At 49.1% G+C, this 20,417-nt stretch overlaps 1 protein-coding gene across 1 annotated transcript in view; it reads left to right on the forward strand.

Moving 5' to 3' along the window:
• The window catches only part of HCN4 (hyperpolarization activated cyclic nucleotide gated potassium channel 4), a 176,694-nt gene that overhangs the window by 46,697 nt on the left and 109,580 nt on the right, over positions 1–20,417 (forward strand). The window contains exon 2 of the mRNA XM_024213759.2: positions 3,617–4,040. Within this exon, the coding sequence (XP_024069527.2) occupies positions 3,617–4,040 (424 nt within the window). The remainder of the gene's footprint in view (positions 1–3,616; positions 4,041–20,417) is intronic.

A 20,417-nucleotide genomic window follows, 5' to 3' on the forward strand; every position in this document is an offset into this window, starting at 1 on the left:
CTAAATTTGTTACTGTTTGGGAAGCGCTTTGGGATCCTTGGGAAGTGTTGGAGAAATGCAGCGCATGGTTATTAATAATTGCTACTAGCCCTTCTAAACGTCACATGCATTTTTATTCATCTCAGTCAATAACTTAGAAAGGGCAAAAAGAGGCTTCTTACTGCAAATATAAAATGACATGAAGATGTTTGATCCCCCCAAGGTGTTGTGATCACTGAGCAGCCATTGACACTAAATTAATGATCCTTCAGTAAGTGTGTTGCATTTGACCTAGATATATGTGGGCTGTGGCTTCCTTATTGTTGCTTTTATAACTTCTAGGAATTCTGGTTAGCAAATTCCACTAGGCACGTCTTTTTGCAGTGTGGGAATGGTGTCTAGGCCAAAATCCTGGTGCTCTTCAGCTGCAGTTTTCTTCTTCATAGAGGCCAAAGGTTGTATTTGCTCGCCATTTGGGGCACCCATTAGTGAGTAGTCAGTGCATTGGATATAGATGCTCATCGTCTCTATTCCATATGTGATGCTTTCTAGATGCCAGGAACAAGAGGAATCTATGGCATTTGTCTTGACTCACTTCTCCAAATCTGTGCTGAAACTCTGCTTTAAGTACCACATGGAAATGAATGTTATGACTTAATCTCTGCTTGTTCGCCTCACAAAATGTGTGTGCGTGTGCAAAACTCAAAACTCAGCATTATAATGTCAGTGTCACTGCCGTTGATCAGGTCAAGGCTGACGTGTGTTGGCAGAGCTATGAGGGGGTACTAGGACTGGAGCAGCAGGGACTGCAGTATTCAGGACCACAGGGAGCTGGCAGAGCTGTGTATCTGGATTAATTTACAGTGGACTGGAATATGAGGGAGTTCTGCAAATCAGGGTTGAAGTATATTGCTCGACCTGTGTGTGGGAAATTTCCTGCTACCCACACTGACTAGTTAGCCAATGCCATCAGTTTCTCACTTTCTGCTGAACCCTAAAATCACCTGCTGATATTGAGAAAGGCAGGCAGAGAAATCAAAAAATCTCTGCAGAAAGTGACTGTCACCTTTATGTGTATGCAGGGCTGGCTGCTACTTTAGCTTTCATCCGCGTCCTTTGAAACTTGGGGAGGAATCAAGGCCGGCTCTAGGCACCAGCTTAGCAAACAGGTGCTTGGGGCGGCCACTCCGGAGGGGGGCGGCACGTCCAGCTATTCAGTGGCAATTCGGTGGAGGGTCCCTCACTCCCGCTTTTTTTTGGGGGGGGGAGGGGCTGCTTGGGGCGGCAAAAACCCTTGAGGTTCCTGGGAGGAATAATGCTCTTCTTCAGTGTATGCATCTCCCTCTGTATTCCAACAGTTAGATTAAAGATGGCTGAAAGGATATTTCTCTTGGGAACACATATACCAATGTCTTCCAGACTTGCATGCTGTTGTGTGATTATCTAAATTACTTGAATAGGAAAGCTGCGTCATCATATCAGGCCCTTAATAAACAAGTTTGCAGCTTGGATTTGTTCAGTACAAGCATGTATTGTGATATGGCATGATGGTGCTCTTAGACACACAGACTTATTTTGTTGCTTAGTTTCTAACATCAGCTACTGGGCTTGCATGCTAGGTAGGCAGTTGCACTGGGTATGTGGCAGGGCAATGCCTATGCATCGAAGAGCAAGATAAAATTAGCTGATGGGATTTTCAGAGGTGCTCACTGTTGGCCTAACTTTGCTCCCACTGAAGTCCATTACCATGGGCTTCAGTGGGACCAGATTTAGGCCAATGCTGAATACTTCTGAAAATCCCCACTCTGTGTGGTGTGTGTGTGTGTGTGTGTGTGTCTGTCTGTCTGTCTGTCTGTAAATATATCTCACAATTATACAATATACTTACTGTTTGGGGAGTGCAGTGTTCATTGATCTAGACAGAGAAGTCTTTTGTTGTTGTTTGTTGACAATTTAACAAAATAAAGATGAGGAGTCAGATCCCCAGCTTGCACAAATTGATGTAGCTCCGTTGAACTTGCTAGAGCTACGCTGTTTTATACCAGCTGAGAATCTAGCCCAAGATACAGACTCAAGGAGTAAAATTCTTAACTAGATCTACATTCTGAGCATCCCAAAGTTGGGTGTGGTTGATGCAAACCCATCTTGGCTGTGTAGCCAATTTGCCAAGAAACATGTGCTATATCTGTTTCACAGACCAAATTCTGTGCTTGGTTACATCAATGAAAATCCAGAGCAGCTCCACTCAAGAGTGCCCCGGTGTAAATAGGAGTGGAATTTATCTCTTCTATTGTAAGCCTTTTGGGACGGTGACCTTGTCTTCCTCTTTGTACTCTACATGGCAGAGAATATATTGGGTGCTCAGGAAATGAAGAATAATAAATAAAGTATCTTGTGACAGTGTGAGTAAGCAAACAAAGCTGATAGATGAGTTTGCCCTGTGCACTTGGTTCATGTACTTTGACAAGCGCATTTTAATTTTTAATTGTTTATGATACTTCTTAATATAGCAGTAAATGCCCTGTAGTATATTGTGTAGAAGTAATGCAATATTGGTGATAATGAGGCCACGTTACATCGATGTCTCCACTAGTTAAGCCTCTGTTGAGGATTGGAGTGAGGCTACTAGGTTATTTGTGAGACTCCTCAGCAAAGTCTGAGAACTAGTGAGATTTTCTGTCTGTCTTACTCTGGATTAGCTGCTGCAGCAGCATCGTGTGATCACTTATCTATTATACTAATACCTGGTAAAAAACAGCGAGTGGTTTATAACATCAGGGATTATGCTCAGACACACAGTGCTTTCCAAAAATAAAATGAATGCTGTTCTGAGAGCCCTTCAGATAATATTGATTGACCAATAAAGAAAAGACCAGAGTATCAGAGACTTGTTTGAGGGCACAGCAGTGAAATGTTTCCCTTGGTTACTTTGACAATTAAATACATATCTTCAGGCACGCACCTATGAGCTGTATTGATCATTTCTGCACTGCATGGGCATCCATGGAGCACTGTCTAAACTTCCAAAATCCAGTCTCTGCACACGCTAGGCACAGTGAGAAATCTAAGCTGAATTCTCGGGATACTGCACTGGATCAGAGCAGGCTCCATCTAGTGCAGAGTCCTCTTTCTGATTGTGATCAGCACCAACTGCTGCAGGGGCAGGTGCAAGAAACCTGCAGTGGGCAGTTCTGAGAGAGCCTGCCCAAAGCACTACGTTCCTTCTGACTCCCAAAGGTCAAAGGTTGGCTGATGCCTGAAGTGAGAGGGTTTGTATCCCTTCCATTAGCTTTTTTTTTTAGTGTTTGTTTATTGTTAGAACGGTGGTTGTTTTTGTCAGCCATGTAAATGTCTTGGTCTTTTGGGTTATTCCAAAGCCCTGATCAGGATTTTGGAGTGGACACCCCCATTGCATCCTACACCCCCATCAGGATCCACCATGCCAGCAACCTAATATCCCTCTTTACATTAAGTGCCTAAATACAGTGGTCACTGGTGTGCCCTAGATGTACCTCTGACAGGCATGCAGGGGGTGGGGAAGCTAAGAACAGTACAGTTTTATAAAGCAGATGACTTGGTCTCTCTTGCCCTGGGGCACCTCCTTTGGCTGATATCCTGTCTCTGTCTTGCTGTATAGGTTCTACTGGGATCTGACTATGCTGCTCCTGATGGTGGGAAACCTGATCATTATCCCTGTGGGCATCACTTTCTTCAAGGACGAGAACACCACCCCATGGATCGTTTTCAATGTGGTCTCAGACACCTTCTTCCTCATCGACCTGGTCCTCAACTTCCGGACCGGCATCGTGGTAGAGGATAACACCGAGATCATCCTTGACCCCCAACGAATTAAGATGAAGTACCTGAAGAGCTGGTTTGTGGTGGATTTTATCTCCTCCATACCCGTGGACTACATCTTCCTGATCGTGGAGACCCGTATCGACTCAGAGGTTTACAAGACTGCCCGGGCTCTGCGCATTGTGCGCTTCACCAAAATCCTCAGCCTCTTGCGCCTGCTGAGGCTCTCAAGGCTCATCCGCTACATCCACCAATGGGAGGAGGTGAGCAGAGGCTGTGTTTCATGTGCACTTGGGCCCTGAGGCCCCTTTCCCCTCACACCAGGAGCGCAGTTCCTCCCACTTCACACCACTGTAAGTGGGAGAAGACTTGGGTTCTAGCTGTGGCTCTTGGCAAGTTGCCAGGAGGACCCTTAACCTGGCAAAATTTTGGCACTGTTGCTTTAGACTGTACTGTCTCTTTAAGGGTCATGATATAATGTTGGATGATGTTTCACTGTTTAAAATGAGAGTAAATTCAGGTCATCCCACTGCACGTCCTATGAGATTGTAGAGTAACCGCAAGGAGAAATGAATAGCCAGTCTGCCTGCTGTTGCTCTTTCAGAACCAGAAAGCACTACTAGGTAAATAACCTAGGGCAGAGGTTCTCACAACAAACTCTCAACTCTCAGAGTGTGGCCACCATCTCTTGCTGGGGACCGCTCTGACAATCTTTCCTAAAATATTTAATTAACTTTAGGAAAACGAAATAAATATGCACAGATACATGTCCAAATTCCGACCTGTCTCTGTCCCTATCTCCCGTGGCTTTTCAGCAAGAGGCCCACCCTGGGGAAGGTGGGTTGGGAACTCACCGGCTGCCTGCGGAGTCCCAGGCTCTCCATGCCCCAGCTGGGTGGGAGTGGGGGAGCTGATCAGAGGAGCGCCACAGCAACCGAACATTGCAGCTGCTTCCACAGATAACTGCTGCAGGCCCCACACACACTGGTCCCTTGTATCTCCAGAGGGGCTGCCCAGAATGCAGGGCACCGATCCCTGCTGGTGGCACCAGCACAAACATCAAGGCAGCGCATCTCGCTGCCCTTGGTAACAGCTATTCAGGAGCAACAGCTGGGTGCTGCAGGGAGGGGCCACTGTTTTCTGGGAGGGGAGACTGAGGGTAAGGGGTGGGCTGTGACTCAAGCTGTTCGGGAGGCAGTGGAACCTTTACATTGTCTTCCCCCCCACACTATAAACACATACATTTGGGGGGGCAATGCCCCCTAATTTCTATCCATACTTTAGAGGCTGTCGTGGCCGCAAAAAAATCTGCAGGTGGCTGCATTTGAGAAACACTGACCTGGGGTATCAGCCTCTCTGCAGGTGCCTGCACAGACACGGACTTGGCCTCAGATACATGTTTTCATGAACCTGCAGCACTTGTTTATCCAAGTGACTTCATTCATTACATGCTTATCTCTTGAGTAAACAGCGTGGTGATGTATTTATAACCTACCAGCTTTTCTAAATTCTCAAACGCCATGTTCAGGGGAAAAAGAAAGCCAGACAATCTGCCGGCAAACAGACACTGCTGGGTGATGGGGAGAAACCTAACAATCCGGCACAGCCTGATAGCTCTCCGCACCTCCCTGGCCCTGCAAGGAAATTCCAATGTATGGGTGCTGATACTCTGGTTCCCAGGTTGGTTTGATTGGAGCCCCTTGTCTTGGCTATGGCCTAAGAACTGATCACCTCCCAGTCCCCTGCTCCCTCCACAGAAGCAGGGAAGTAGCTCCCTATATTTATACCCATGTCTCAGGAGCACATCTGCAGTGGAGGAAAGGCTGGTCAAGCGTCATGCATTTTTCTCTTCTCTGTACCCCAGCTAGTCCTGGGTTCCCCAGTTTTGGGAGCACCGATTTTATGCAATTGTGCCATTTCCTGTCCTGCTCCCCACAGTGGCATGGCTAAGAAGGGAGTGTCCTCAGTCACTGTGAAATCGCCGGGGTTCATCTGTGTGTCCTTGTTAATAATAATTTGTATTAGAGTACTGCCAAAGGTCCCCAATCAAGATCAGAGCCCCATTGTGCTTGGCACTGTGTGGGGACACAGTGAGGGGCAGTCGCTCCAAATAGTTTGTAAATAGACAAGACAGATGAAAGTGGGGAAGAGAAGCAGAGGCATTGGGGAGTTCGGGAGGGGAGAGTGGCTTTCCCCAGGTCACACAGCAGGTCAGAAGCAGAGCTGGGAACAGAATCCAGGCCTCCTAGTTCCAATCAGAGAACAGAAACAATACCATGTGAATTAGGTGACCAAACACACAATAATGAACTGTGAGTAGATGAAGCGAATGAATCCATAGCCTGAAAATTGTCCATCCAAAAGCGTCCATTAATACTGATAAATAAATATGTCGGATAGGATCACGATCCATTCACAAATGACTTGGGATGGGATTAATTCAGGCACAAATATTTGTGATGAGTAGAATCATAGGACTGGAAGGGACCTTGAGAGATCATCTAGTCCAGTGCCCTGCCTCATGGCAGGACTAAGTATTATCTTGACCGTCCCTGACAGGTGTTTGTCTAACCTGCTCTTAAAAATCTCCAGTGATGGAGATTCCACAACCTCCCTAGGCAATTTATTCCAGTGCTTGACCACCCTGACAGTTAGGAAGTTTTTCCTAATGTCCAACCTAAACCTCCCTTGCTGCAATTTAAGCTCATTACTTCTTGTCCTATCCTCAGAGGTTAAGCAGAACAATTCTTCTCCCTCCTCCTTGTAACAACAGTTTATGTACTTGAAAACTGTTATCATATCCCCTCTGTCTTTTCTTTTCCACACTAAACAAACCCAATTTTTTCAGTTTTCCCTCATAGGTCATGTTTTCTAGACCTTTTAATCATTTTTGTTGCTCTTCTCTGAACTTTCTCCAATTTGTCCACATCTTTCCTGAAATGTGGCACACAGAACTGGACACAATACTCCGGTTGAGGCCTAATCTGCGCAGAATAGAGCGGAAGAATTACTTCTCGTGTTTTGCTTACAATACTCCTGCTAATGCATCCCAGAATGATGTTCGCTTTTTTGGTAACAGCGTTACACCATTGACTCATATTTAGCTTGTGGTCCACTATGACCTCCAGATCCCTTTCCGCAGTACTCCTTCCTAGGCAGTCATTTCCCATTTTGTATGTGTGCAACTGATTGTTCCTTCCTAGATGGAGTACTTTGCATTTGTCCTTCTTGAATTTCATCCTCTTTACTTCAGATGATTTGTCCAGTTTGTCCAGATCATTTTGAATTATGATCCTATCCTCCCAGCTTGGTATCGTTCGCACATTTTATAAGTGTACTCTCTATGCCATTATCTAAATCATTGATTAAGATATTGGACACAGAACTGATCCCTGCGGGACCCCACTCGCTATGCCCTTCCAGCATGACTGTGAACCACTGATAACTACTCTCTGGGAACCAGTTATGCACCCACCTTACAGTAGCTCCATCTAGATTATATTTCCCTAGTTTGTTTATGAGAAGGTCATGCGAGACAGTATAAAAGGCTTTACTAACGTCAAGATATACCACGTCTACTGCTTCCACCCTATCCACAAGGCTTGTTAGCTGCCAAAGAAAGCTATCAGGTTTGTTTGACATGAGTAGTTTGACTATCTCTAGCCCAGGAGTCTTTGTAGTGTTGAAGGAGCATGAATCTGTTCCTTTCTGTGCTATGGTTCTGCTGGTCCAAGAGGAGTTAAATAATTTGGCTGCTTCTTGTACTGAACTTGTTTAAAACATCAGCAATTAAGAGCTAATCAGGCATCCTCTTCCCCTGCTACCCTCCCATTTCACAGTGGGCAACTGTCCCTAATTTGAGTCTGATAACATGACCAACATGTGGTTTAGTGCACCTTTGCTGCCAGCGACACTAAGCCCAGGTGTGTCTACCATTGGCATGACATCTCCAGGTGCTCTGGAACGCTCCAGAGATCGGGCTCTCCAGTGAGGTGTTACGCTGCAAGTGTAAGGGACAGGTGGTGATGTATTGCCACTGGGGACTACAATGCAGAGCCCAGCAGTGCAAGCCCAGGCCTGTCTTTGGCACAGGACTGAGCCAAAACAGCTGGTTCTCGGGGATGACCCAATGGTAGGAAGGTTTCTTGGTTTTGGGTGGAGTGGCGAGAGATTTCCTTGTTGTGGTGTCACATGCTACAAAGCAGTGAGGTGTCAGGGAGGAGAGTTACTCCTCCTCCTTGGGCAAGGTTAGTCTGTCCTGCTCGCTGGAATCACACAGACAGTTCTCGTGTCCCTGAAGTGCCTACAGCTGATCTGTCTCAGACAACAAGTTCCCATGCAGCTCTCCTCACTGCACAGGCCAGAAATGTACAGCTGTAGCAGGGAGCCATGTGAGACTGGATTGACTGTGGGGGCAGGGCATGAGGTGGAGGGCTAGCCAACCAGAGATAGACAGAACGATGTGGGAGGCGAGGGGGGAGTGAGGGTCTGTCTGGGTTGGGGCCTAGCTGATATGGGGAAATGGCTGCATGTATAGGCAGGCTGAGGAGAGGCTAACATGCAGTCACTCTCCCTTGTTTACTAGCCACCCCCATTGTCATCATTCTGTCTCTCTAGCTAGCCAACCCCCTACACACAGAGTGGGGGTGTGGAGGGTAGTTAAGGAGAGGGTGGGGAACAGTAGCTGGGTCAGTAGGAGGCAGGGTTAGTTCGTGTGCATGGGCTAGTTAGGAGGACAGCGTGAGTGTGATAGGGCTAGCTGGCGGGGGCGGGGGGATTGTCCTACTCTGTGGGTGGAAACCTAGTGTTGTGGTAGAGCAGTTTGATTCACCTGCATGGAGCTTGTGCCTTGCCTTCTGAGGGAGAAATTGCTGCTGCAGGGGGAAAAATAGTCACCTAATATTGAGACTTAAGTTCCTTCTGAGGGTAGGGAGTTCAGGCATCCATCCACAGCTCCTCTTGCCACTAAATGCAGAGGGGCTTTCTATCCTGGCTCTTACTCTGAGTCAAAGGGGTAGAACTTGTAAGATGTTCATTTCCCATGTTCACTCTATTCCCCCACCCCCATTTGTTCCCCTCTCACATGTTGGAGTTGTACAAGCGCTGCATGAATTCAGCTCCACAGTGAGTGTGGGAGAGAACCTTCTCAAAGGCTGCAGTGCGGCAACACAACCAGCCACTTATCAGTTCCTGTCAGTGCCAGAAGGTGCCATGGGATCAGGAACCGGATGATTTTTGTACATGCACCTTCCCTTTCTGTGAACAGACAACCCCGACTTCCTCCATGGGCTTGTGAGGTTAGAGCAGGGCAAAGGCTTCAATAAAGATTTCGCTAATGTTCACTTGAACTAAAACTTGAATTCATTCAGTTCATCGTAGTCATTTGTATTTGCTTTCTAAAAGTATGCCTGCAAACAAGTGTCCTGGCAGGAATGACTATGGAAAGAGCCAGTTTTAAATAAGTAGGAGAGAATATTCTTGGAAAGCAGATTTTGACCACATAAATGCAAGTGTTCGTCCTAGAAAGCTTGTCTTAAATTCCTCCGGTCGGGGGACAGAAACAAGACCACATGCCTCTGATTCCAAGAGACAGGACCATTGTGGTCAACCTCTGATCTGTGCATCCAATCAAAACAAGCAAGAGTGGTTCAGATTTTGAATGTTAAATACAATAAAAATCTTTTCTCATACAAAGTTTGAAATGAGAGAGGCAAAACTGACTGAATAATAAATCTAATTTGCTGAGCTTTGCCAGTGGCACCTACCCTAAAACTCAGTACTAGTATGTAGTACCATGTATAGACTTGTCGGTCATTTGAGGTCAAAGCCATTGTTTCCTTGGTGAAATTAAATGTGTAGCTGGAGAACAGTGGAATCTCCTTCTTGAGAAATCTGTTTTTAAACAGCAAAACAACAGCTCTGGTTAAATTTTTGTTTTGGACAAAAAATGGTGCTTTCATTACAATGGACTTTTCTATAGGACTTTTTTTTTGTCAAAAAAACAAAATTATTTTTGCTTTTGGAAACCAAAAACTGGAAAAATTTCAGGTTTGGGATTTTTTAATTAAAAACATGAAAACTTCTGAAGAAAAATTTAAATGACAACTTTAAAAAAAAGTATTTTCCCTAGGAACAAAAAACCTTTCCCCATCCAGTGCTACCAAACAGGTTGCTGATCTTGTCCTCTGCCTCTGCTGAGTACTGGTAAGGGGTATAGGTTTAGCCTGGAGAATATACAGTTCTCAGGGTCTGTAACTTAATGTTATGGGTATCTCAGTTCCAGAAAGACGTTGGCACATTTGAGGGACTTCAGAGAAGCCCAAAAAACATGATTAAAAGGAGGGATCGGCTTGTGAGGAAAGAATAAGAGTGGAGAGCAGTAGCTGCTGGCTGGGCGTCCAGCTCTGAAGGCAGCACCACACCAGCAGCAGCACAGAAATAAGGGTGGTTAATGGGAAAAGTGATATTTGTCAATATCACTTTTCACAGCAGATTAGTGCCCCATTGCCATCCTTACTTCTTCACTGCTGCTGCCGCTCTGGGCTTATAGCCAGAGTCCTACGGCATCCAGGTGAGAGACTGCAGGAGGGAGGGGGTAAGGAGAGCCCGAGCCCAGGCTGCCTCCTGGTGTGGGAATGGTGGAGGTGGAAAGGAGAACCTGAGCTCCGGCTGCCTCCGGTGAGGGTTTGGTGGGGGGGTGAACCCAAGCCTGGGTGGCAGGGCTCTGGCTGTTCCCTTTATCCCCACGTCCTGGGTGTGCATGACCCTTCTGCACAAGCCCCAGCCACCCAGGGCTGACAGCCAGAGCTCTTCAAAAACAAACGCACAGCTTGCACCTCCTTTGACATAGATGACCCTTGACTAGATGACCTCCTGAGGTCTCTTCCAACCCTAATTTTCTATGATTCATGATTTTATGATTCCTGTGCTTCCAGTGGGAGGCCCGCCCCATAGTGCTGCTCTAGAGAATGTAGTGCAGGGTGCAGTCCTGCACTAGGGATGGAGCAGATGGGTCAAATTATAGTACTACAGTAGATCCTCGAGGTCCCAACATTGTTTGGGGGCCCCAGTGTGCTAGGTGTTGAAAATGACCTGCAGGGCATTGTTAATCTCTAATGTTCACTGTCAAGGCAAACCCCCATTGGAAACTCTGTAGCATGACCCAGGACTGTCTCTGAGATCTTTGAACGAAAGCTGATCCACTGGGGGGAGTCTAGACAGTGAGTTTCCCAACTGTACACCCCTGCATTTCTTTAAATGGCCACTGGAGCAGCCTCTAGCACTCCTGCTGAAGCCCTAGTAACTTGCATTCCCACTGCATAGAATGACCAAGAGCCCTGGCATGTGTTACCTCCGGAAGAAATCCTGGCCCCACTAATTCCAACTCTCACTGATTTCGGTGGGGCAGTATTTCATCCCTGTACATGGTGACCTGCTGTTTGACTTGTGAATGTGACCCCTTTTGTTCCTACACATCCTCATAACCTCCCTTAATGGGTTGTAGCTGCTAGCGATTGACATCTGTACCTAAGCAGAGTCCTTGTTAGAGTAATAAAGCTAATGAGGTCTGGTCTTGGATTTTGCCCTCAGCAGGAAGTTATGTAGCTGTAGTGCAAATTAAGCTTTCCACCTGGGCAATGAAAATACACAATTTTCAAAGGGAATATAATAAAAAAAATGGGTTGTAATGAATTATAAAGAGCAAGACAAATATTTGAATAGCTGTGTGGCTGCAAAGGACGAGGAGGTTAGGATGGAGAGGAGAAAAGCAGTTTTACACTTGCTTTCTGGCAATATTTAATGTTTTTATTATCAATGAGATAGGATGATAAAGAGAATGGATGGCTCCAGGGGCTGCAGAGCCATTTGTCTCTAGGTCATTAGTTCAGAACCAGCTTGGTAGCGAGTGAACGTTATATGCCATCTTATGGCTGTTCGACTACACTGCTACCTCGATATAACGCGACCCGATATAACATGAATTCGGATATAACGCGGTAAAGCAGTGCTCCAGGCAGGGCCGGCTCTGGCTTTTTTGCCGCCCAAAGCAAAAAACGCCCGGCCGGCCGGAGCAGCAAGGGGAGGGGGGGAGGAGGAAAACAAACCTGCCCCCGGCCGGAGCGGCGAAGGGCGGGGGGGAGAACAAACCAGCCGGCCGGAGCAGCAAAGGGGGGGGGGCAGGAGCGGCCGGGCGGAGCAGGAGGGCGGGGGGGGGGGGAGCCCCGGGAAACAAACCTGCCCCCGGCCGGAGTGGTGAAGGGGGAGGGGTGAGAACAAACCGGCCGGCCGGAGCAGCAAAGTGGGGGGGGACAAACCGGCCGGCCGGAGCAGCAAAGGGCGGGGGGGGACGACAAACTGGCCCGTCTGCCGGAGCGGCGAAGGAAAGAAAAAATAAAAACAAACAAAAAATACCTGCGGGGCAGTGGGAGCGTGGGTGCAGGGGGACTCCCGGCCCTGCAGACCCCGGGCAGCGGAGTGCGCACCCCGGCTAGCGGGGGGGGGGGGGGGGAGAAGGGGGGCGGCCAGGGCTTCCTTAAGCGGGGCGCTTGCCACGCAGCCCCTCCTGCTGCGCCGCCTGCTGGGAGGGCTCCGCGCCGCTCCATTCGGCAGGCAGGGAAGGACGCGGGCTGCCCTACCGGGCTTGATGCAGGGCGCTCCCCTCCTCCGCCCCCTACAGGGCGGCGGGAGCAGTAAACCAAAAAGAAAAAACCTGCAGGGGCGGCCAAAGCGTTGAAGTGCAAAACAAAACCAAAAAAAAAAAAGGATTAGATGGAATGCCGCCCTTTGAAATCTGCCGCCCCAAGCACGAGCTTGCTCGGCTGGTGCCTGGAGCTGGCCCTGGCTCCAGGGGGGCGGGGCTGCGCACTCTGGTGGATCAAAGCAAGTTCAATATAACGCGGTTTCACCTATAACGCGGCAAGATTTTTTGTCTCCCGAGGACAGCGTTATATTGAGGTAGAGGTGTATTTATCTCTGATCAATTTTTGGCAGACACGTGTCTGTTACAAAGCCATCACCACAGCTAGCCTCGTTGGTCCCCAGGTCCCATTCAGGGGCAGCCTCTCAGTCCTGGAGGGTGGTCTCTCTAGAGCAGAGTGAAAGCACGTTGGTAAGAGGGTACAGGGAAGTTTGTCCTGCCTCTGCCTGGCCTGCAAGTCATCAGGGCTATCACACTGGAACCTTTCACCGGCACCAAACACACTGTGATTTAAGGACAGCTTGACTAGAATCAGCTCCGTGTGCTATCTAGAGGCTGCTGTAGCCTGTCACTTTGCCGTCCGTAGGACTCTAGACTACTCCATATGACGTTCCTTTCCCGGTGCATTCTGGGCACTGTGATAAGGCTGCTCTCCTCTTGGAGAGCTTGGATCTATTTCCCAGCCAGCAGCAGCAGCTCCTCGTTCGAAGTCCATGCCTCCCCAGTTGTGGCTATTTTTTCCAGACAGTTATTTTTGCGTAGAATTTTCTGCTAGGTTGTATTCTAGCCCCAGGCTGCCATGTCATGGTAACACAGGGTCTCAGGTGAAGAAGTGCTGGAGTCTGGCACAGGGAGATTCAGATTCCAACCATGGTGGTTTCATAAGAGGCCTGTAAATAAGGGGGAGCCAGGTGAGCTAGCTATAAACTCTTCCCATAGATGCTACATACGCTGGTAATGGGCCAGTCACCTACTGTACTGATGTAGGGCCATGGTGCTCTTGTCACACTGAGACCTCCCATCATGTTGCTACATGAGGCATTGCTGGAGCACCCCAGTGCTGTGTCTTGTGTTCTGAATTCCAGATTAAGCCCATGTGTAGCAGGAAGAGCAGCTGAGGAGCCACTGGTAACCCTGTAACTAATATGGAGAGAGTCCAATGAGCACAGGGACCAAGAGGGTCAAGGCCTGATGGGTATCTGCTGAGATACATGGAAGCAGCTGAGATTCAGACCTACATGGGCCTGTGCTAGGCCAGTGCTAGCAGATGTGTTAGGCAGTTTAGAAGGTCTCCATTCTCAGTGGCACTGGGAAACTGTCGTAAGGTACAAACCAGCTCAAGCAGTCCATGTGCCACAGCAAACCTGCCAAAGAAGATCAGTGCAGACCTCTGCTTAGCCAGGGCTGCATCTTCTGTGGCTAAGCTGCCTAAAATGACGGGTACAGCACATACGTTAGCAGCTACTGATGGGCTCCTTTTGATGGAGGGTTTCATTACAAACTGGGATGTTGATCCCACCACCCTGGTCCTTCCGCTTGCAATACATGCTATAGTGTTTGGGCAGCATGAGAGAGGGCTCAGCCAAACATGTCAAGAGTTTCTGCCAGATGTGCCTGGCACCACATAGCAGATAAATACATTTTGCCTAAGCCATAGCAAAGGGCAGCAGTGTAATTGCTGCCTTCATAAAATGACAGTGAACCCACTTCCAAGAAGGCTCTATGGATTGTAGTAATCTCAGGTAAAGAACTTAACGAGACAGCTGGCGAGAGCAGAGTTTCCTCTCTGCTGCTTTATCATCAAATGAGACTGGTGGGAGAGATGGACGTTGGACCCACAAATGAGGCAGGGAACCTGCCTGACAATTTCACAGGGCCAAATGGTTAAAAAGCAACCCCAGGAAAGGAGCTGTCTCTGAAACTGCACCTCACCCACAGCTGGTTGCAGGTGTGAGTCTAGGGGGTTTGGGGCCATAATAGTAGGGTGTAGCAGCAGGGAACCATGTTGGTTAAGAGAGTATATAAAACTGGGTACCTACTTTCCGCAGACAGGACACTGAGGAATGAATGGGAACGGGACAGAGAAGAGTCACTCAACAGGGCAGTAAAAATAAAAATGACCTACTGCGATGATTTAGGCCATATGTTCAGCAAAGGGGCATCTGCCCTCGAGCCGTGTGGCCATGCATGCTGTGACTCAGCCCTGTTCTGCCTAGGCATGAGACCAGGTGGACCCTTCAGCGTACAAGCCACCACTAGCTGCTGTCCAAATTGACTCCACAGTAATGCACATGTGCATAGCCCCTTCATGCATTCCAGTACAGAGGATGGGTTGGGCAGTGGAGAGACAGGTTAATGAACAAAAACCCAGGTATCCTGGTTTGAAGGAGTGTAATGTAGCCCGTGGAATGCACTGAATCACTGCAGGGGCTCTAGACCTAGACAGCAGCTGCATACCTCTTGCAGCTCACGCCCACTGTAGTAAAGAAGGCTGAGTACACCCAGGCCTTGCTGACATTTTTTGCTTGTCCCCAGACCTGAGATACTAGCATGGCCATGGAGTAGTTGTGAGCTGGAAGGGCACTGTGGGTACTGCCATGCAAGGGAGCTCCCTTAAGGGCAAGAGCTGCCTCTCCAAGTATGAGATGCAATGGGGGGGAGGGGGGTGTCATCTGAGATGAGGAACCAGGATCCTCCTACCTGCAGGGATGGCTCAGGGGGCAATTGGTTGGGCAGCATGCCCAGCAGCATTGCTAACCATTTCTCTGCACACATAAGGGCTGAGGCCTGGTCAGTCCCCCATGGGGCTGTGGAGCACTGCTGGGTGCATTAGCTGGGTTCCCCACTCAGGAAAGCACCAGCTGCCCCTCCTCCCTTGACCTTGTGCAGATGGCTTAGAGAAGGAAGAAACTTCATGGGTGTTCATCCTCCAGAGTGCTCCCAAGCCATCTTTTGCCCTAAGCAATTCCCACGTCACTCCTGGAAGTTCTGAACAGCCACGGTGGGGCGCTGTCTCCACAGCACACCCTGTGGGGGGGGGGGGAGGGGGAGAGGATGGAAAGCTCCAGCCCTGAGCACATTTATTTGTTACCCACTTCTATCTCAGCACCAATATGCAGACCTGACAGGGAGAGCCAAACGGCCCCTTTCCGTTAGTTAAAGGGGGAAAAGCACCCCAGGGGGTGCAGGCTTTGCATCTGATGTGAGGCGGAGTAGTGTGAAGGGTTGATGAGCGAGAGCTGTACTAATGAAGTTATTTTCTAAGTGCAGCTGTGGAAAGAGCTGTGGTGAAGACAGTTTCAGGACATGCAATTATCCAGTTTGCCAGCTTAATGCATTCAACTTAACCTCATTTATATGAAGTAGAAATCAATGTGTAACTTTTTCCGGGCTGCAAGATGACATTTTCCTCCTGCTTCTCTCAGAAAGATGAATTTTCTCAGCTCCCTCTTCCATGTCAACCCGTGCACTCTGAGCAAACAGGAATAGCCTGAAGGCACAAGGAAAGGCTGGGGCCATTCTCCGTGATCCTTTGGGCAACCGGGGCTTTGAATGTCCAGCGTGGGGGTGAGGCCTGACAGTGCATTTACGACAGAAATCCAAGAGCCTTTCTTCTTTCAATCCACCATCACTTAACCAAGAGAGAGGCCCATTCCGTTGTTAATGGAGTTAATCATCAGCCTGCTGGGGATTCTGAGACCTCGAGGAGGCTCCCTTACCTGGAGCTCCAGCAACAGAGCTTCCAAACAGAAGCTTGGACCTTCTCTGCACTACAGCAGCATCTCCCACCACGAAGAGGGGCATTAGTATCCTAGCAGCAATCCTCCTCCTTCTCCCAGTAAGAAACACAGCCAAAGCAAACTGCATGCAGCTGCTGGAGGGGCCTCTCCGGGATCCCCGGGCTAAAATTCTGCCACCAAACTGGAGAGGGGGCTTGAGGGAATTTCCTTGCCTCTGGAGGAGTCACTCCCCCTCTGGATATTGCTAAGCCATCCCTGCCATGGATAGCTTCTCCCTGGGGATTGTTGCAATTCCCATGAAGTGTGTGGAATGGATCAGGGTGCACTAAAGGTTAGGGATTTTCAAAACACTTCCTGGGAGAAGAAACCCCAAAGTTACCTCCCACCCACCCCCATCCACCCCTTCATCAGATGACACATGCTGAACTCTGGGCTGTATTCTCCATATGCTCTGCACAGTGTCGGGAGCAAAGGATAAGCCTTCCAAAGAGCCAGTTGGGTCCATGCTGCCACCCACCTCTTTCTTTGATTCTCTTCCAGCCAAGAAAGCAATTTTTGTTTAAATATAAAAACAAGTGACTGGGTTGCCCAGATTCTCTCCCTCCCCGCTGCAGTGCCCTAAGGACACAGGGGTTTATCCCACGCTCCTGGCAAAGTTTTGTGGGAGCCCCTTGTTTCATGCATTGGCAGCACATCGCTGGCTAGTGCACAAAAATCCCAGACAGCATTGGCAGCCCAAACTCCTCTTGAGGTGGTGAGAGTCACAATGCATGACTCAGCATTTGTGCTGCTGAATGCACGGCAGCATCTGCAGGATGGACAATGGCAGCAGGTTGTCTGCTTAATACAGATCCCAAGCTGGGTCGCTCTTCAGAGCTATTGGCTCTCACCTTGCTGGTCGCCACAGCTGACGTGACTTGCAGATTTCCATGAAATTGTCAGGCTGGTCAAGGGCAAAATGCTTCATTTTCCAAAAGGAAAAAATGAGGTTTTGTTGTGTTTGGACAGTGGAAAATGGCAAAGATCTACCCTGGCAGAGCACAATAGCAAACGGCCACCTGCTGAACTGTAGGTAAATGGATCATCACCATTTTCTCCAGGAAGGTCTCCTCCCATGTTTATGGGAAAAGCCAGAAATCAGAACTGACCAGAAGAAATCTGCCTGTTGGTGAAAGGAATGAAAATAGAGGGAGGCCTGGACTGAACACAGGAACTTCTGAGTTCTTACATTGGTCCATGAATGTCAAGGCCTCAGTTTCCCTATCAGTTGAACAGGGCTAACAATAGCTGAACTACTTCACATGGGGCTCGAGAGGTTTAAGATAGCTAATGTTTGCAAAGCACCTTGGAGCTAGAGGACCAGGATCTGTCCTGATCTGCATTCTGAGCAATCCAGCTCAGATACTATTTCAAAATACAATTATCCGTGTCACTCTTTGGCCAGCCGTGCACCTCTTATCTCCCCACTCTAGAAAGACAGTCCTAGGCTAAGCTAAGGCCTATATATCCCTCTGTTCCACACTTATTGTCTGTGGCCCCACATTGTATTGCAAACTTGCAGAAGCACCATCCAGTGGGGTCTTTTACCTCCTCTTCCTTGACTTATTTACTTTGCTGACGGTGGAGAGACTCATTAGCTCAAGATCCTGGAAAAGGATTGCGTCACCAAACTTCATGGCCACTGTCCCCTAAGGGGCAGTAATTACAACAGTGACAATGACACAGCAAGAAGATAGGCAGAATGGTTTTGGAAAGGAGTGATGGGCCGGTAACAATGATAGAGTCAACAATTCCAGGGCTAGAAGGGTGTCCACTGTGATCATCTAGTCCAGGGGTTCCCAAACTTGGTTCGCGGCTTGTTCAGGGTAAGCCCCTGGTGGGCCGCGAGGCGCTTTGTTTACCTGAGCGTCCGCAGGTACGGCCGCTCTCAGCTCCCAGTGGCTGGGAATGGCGAACCGCAGCCACTGGGAGCTGCGAGCAGCCGTACCTGCGGACGTTCAGGTAAACAAAGTGTCTTGCGGCCCGCCAGGGGCTTACCCTGAACAAGCCACAAACCAAGTTTGGGAACCCCTGATCTAGTCTGACTTTCTGTACAGCACCGACTAGAGACTTGCCCCTAAACAATCCCCATTGAAACCAGAGCCGACTGTTTAGAAAAACATCCCAACTGGTTTTAAATTGTTCTAGTGATGGAGAATCCACCCTGACCTTGGTCAGTTGTTCCAACAGATAGTTACCTTCACTGTGAAGACCAAGCTCTTGCTGGATGTGTTCAGTGTGATGAGCTGCCCGTATCATTTCTCTACCCCACAGAGTCTACGCTTTACAGATATGCCTAATCAGGGCAGCTATGTTGTGAAAGCGGAGGGATTGGTGTGAGAGAGGGGAGTGGAAGGTTGTTCTGAGCAGTGGGGCATCATGAGAGAAGGCGTGAAGTCAGCAATGGGGCAGGCAATAAAGGGATAGGTTGGGAGAGAGGCTGTGGAGGTGCACAGGGAGTGGAGAATGAAACAAGGGCAGAAGGGGTAGGTAATGGGTGTTTGCATAGAGCCATCAAAGGGAGGCTGAGAAGCCAGATTCACTCCTCTGGTGGCTCTGCTGAAATCCCTGGTTTTGCACTAGTGATGAACTGTATCCCAGGAATTCAGAGACATAGGAAGCCAGCAAAGGATTCCTAACAAAGAGGCAGGCCCAGTTGGAGTGGCAGGAGTGGAAGTCATCCTAGTAGCTGGTGAGAGCAGGGCTAGGATGCAGGGAGGCAGAGATGGCAGCTCTCAAGGTGAGTGAGGACCAGGGCATGAGGCAGGGGATGGAGAGGGAAGGGCAGGTTTTAGAGCTGTTGGAGAACAACTGACATGGCAAGAGCCTAAAGGTGGGGGAGGAGCCAGTGCTGACACTGAGCTCAGGGGTGGGGGGGGGGTGAGAAACCCCCCTCTTCTGAACTCTGCCCAACACTGATGCAATAAGCCAGAGTCTTCTCCATCCCCAGCAGGGAGAAGTCAGGAGACTCTTCTCCATGAGCATGGGTCAGGGTCTTGCTCAGTCTCTGTCAGGGACAGGTCGGGAGCCTTCCCCGGCTCAGGGTCTGGCAGACTCACCTCCGTCCCCGTGGTGGAGAGGCAGGGAGTCCTGCAGCGGGTGGCTCGGAGAGAACCTCTCTCAGCATTGGTGATGACAAGCAATCAAACAAGCAGCAAGGGTGCCTCCTTGTAAACACTGTGAGGAAACAGTGAGGATAATGGCTCGTAAAGCAGCTGATAGGCCTGTTCCTCCCAGGGTCCCTGGAGGGGTAGAGAGCATTTAAGACGCAGAGCTGTGTTTCTTTTTTTGGCTTTGCACAGCGAACTGCCAAGTATTAATTCCCCTTGATTTGCTGCATCTCAGCACAGCCCAGTCTGGAGTTGCTGTCCCCTGAATAGGGTTGATTAGACGCCTCTCCTGTCTGTTTTGCCCAAACATCAGCTAATTCCATTTTACACTAACAAGGTGCCAGGCTTTTATTGTGCTATAAGAAATAATGCTGCAACTGTCAACAGTTAATTAGATAAACTTAGCACTAGAGAGATCCCTAGGGCTTCAGCAGGGCCAGCCAGTGTTCCCCAGAGCTGGGCCGGAAGCGGAGTCCTAGATCTTGGCTCCTCTGACCCCAACCACCCCAGGTTGGGATTTGCACAAGGAGACTCTGTCTCCTGTGCCCAGCTCTAGTTAGTTATGGCAGGGCCAGTTCATCCTTACGGCTAAACTTGGCACAGGGATTGAGGTAAAGGTAGGTGATTTTGTGCCTCTCTGATGCTGGGGCTCATTTGTCCCATGACGGAGATTAGAGCAACCCGACGGCTGCCCTGACTCACCAGCCATGCTTCCTGCTCATCCTGCCGTACCAAGGGGACTCCTGCAGAGGATGATGTAGCGGTAGTTAAGCTGACTGTACACTGTCAGGGACTCCCCTTTTTCTGGGCGATCTCCCAGGGGGCTATAACAGTGGCTCTGTTGCCTGTTTAGGGACCCAGCACACAGATGCATTTGGCTCCATGTGTTTGCCCTGTCATCCCTTCTCTCCTGCACCTGAGTCCCAGCTGGAGATGCACAAGGGATTCTTCTTCTTCTTCTGACTCATTGCTTCTGGCAGAAACACTACAGGGGCATGGGGTGCTCCATCAGACAGGTTGTTCCCACCATTACTGGGGCCCTCTGTGGCCACC

Source organism: Terrapene carolina, unplaced genomic scaffold (genome assembly GCF_002925995.2).
Source record: "Terrapene carolina triunguis isolate 2854851 unplaced genomic scaffold, T_m_triunguis-2.0 Scaffold67, whole genome shotgun sequence".
NCBI lineage: Eukaryota > Metazoa > Chordata > Testudines > Emydidae > Terrapene > Terrapene triunguis.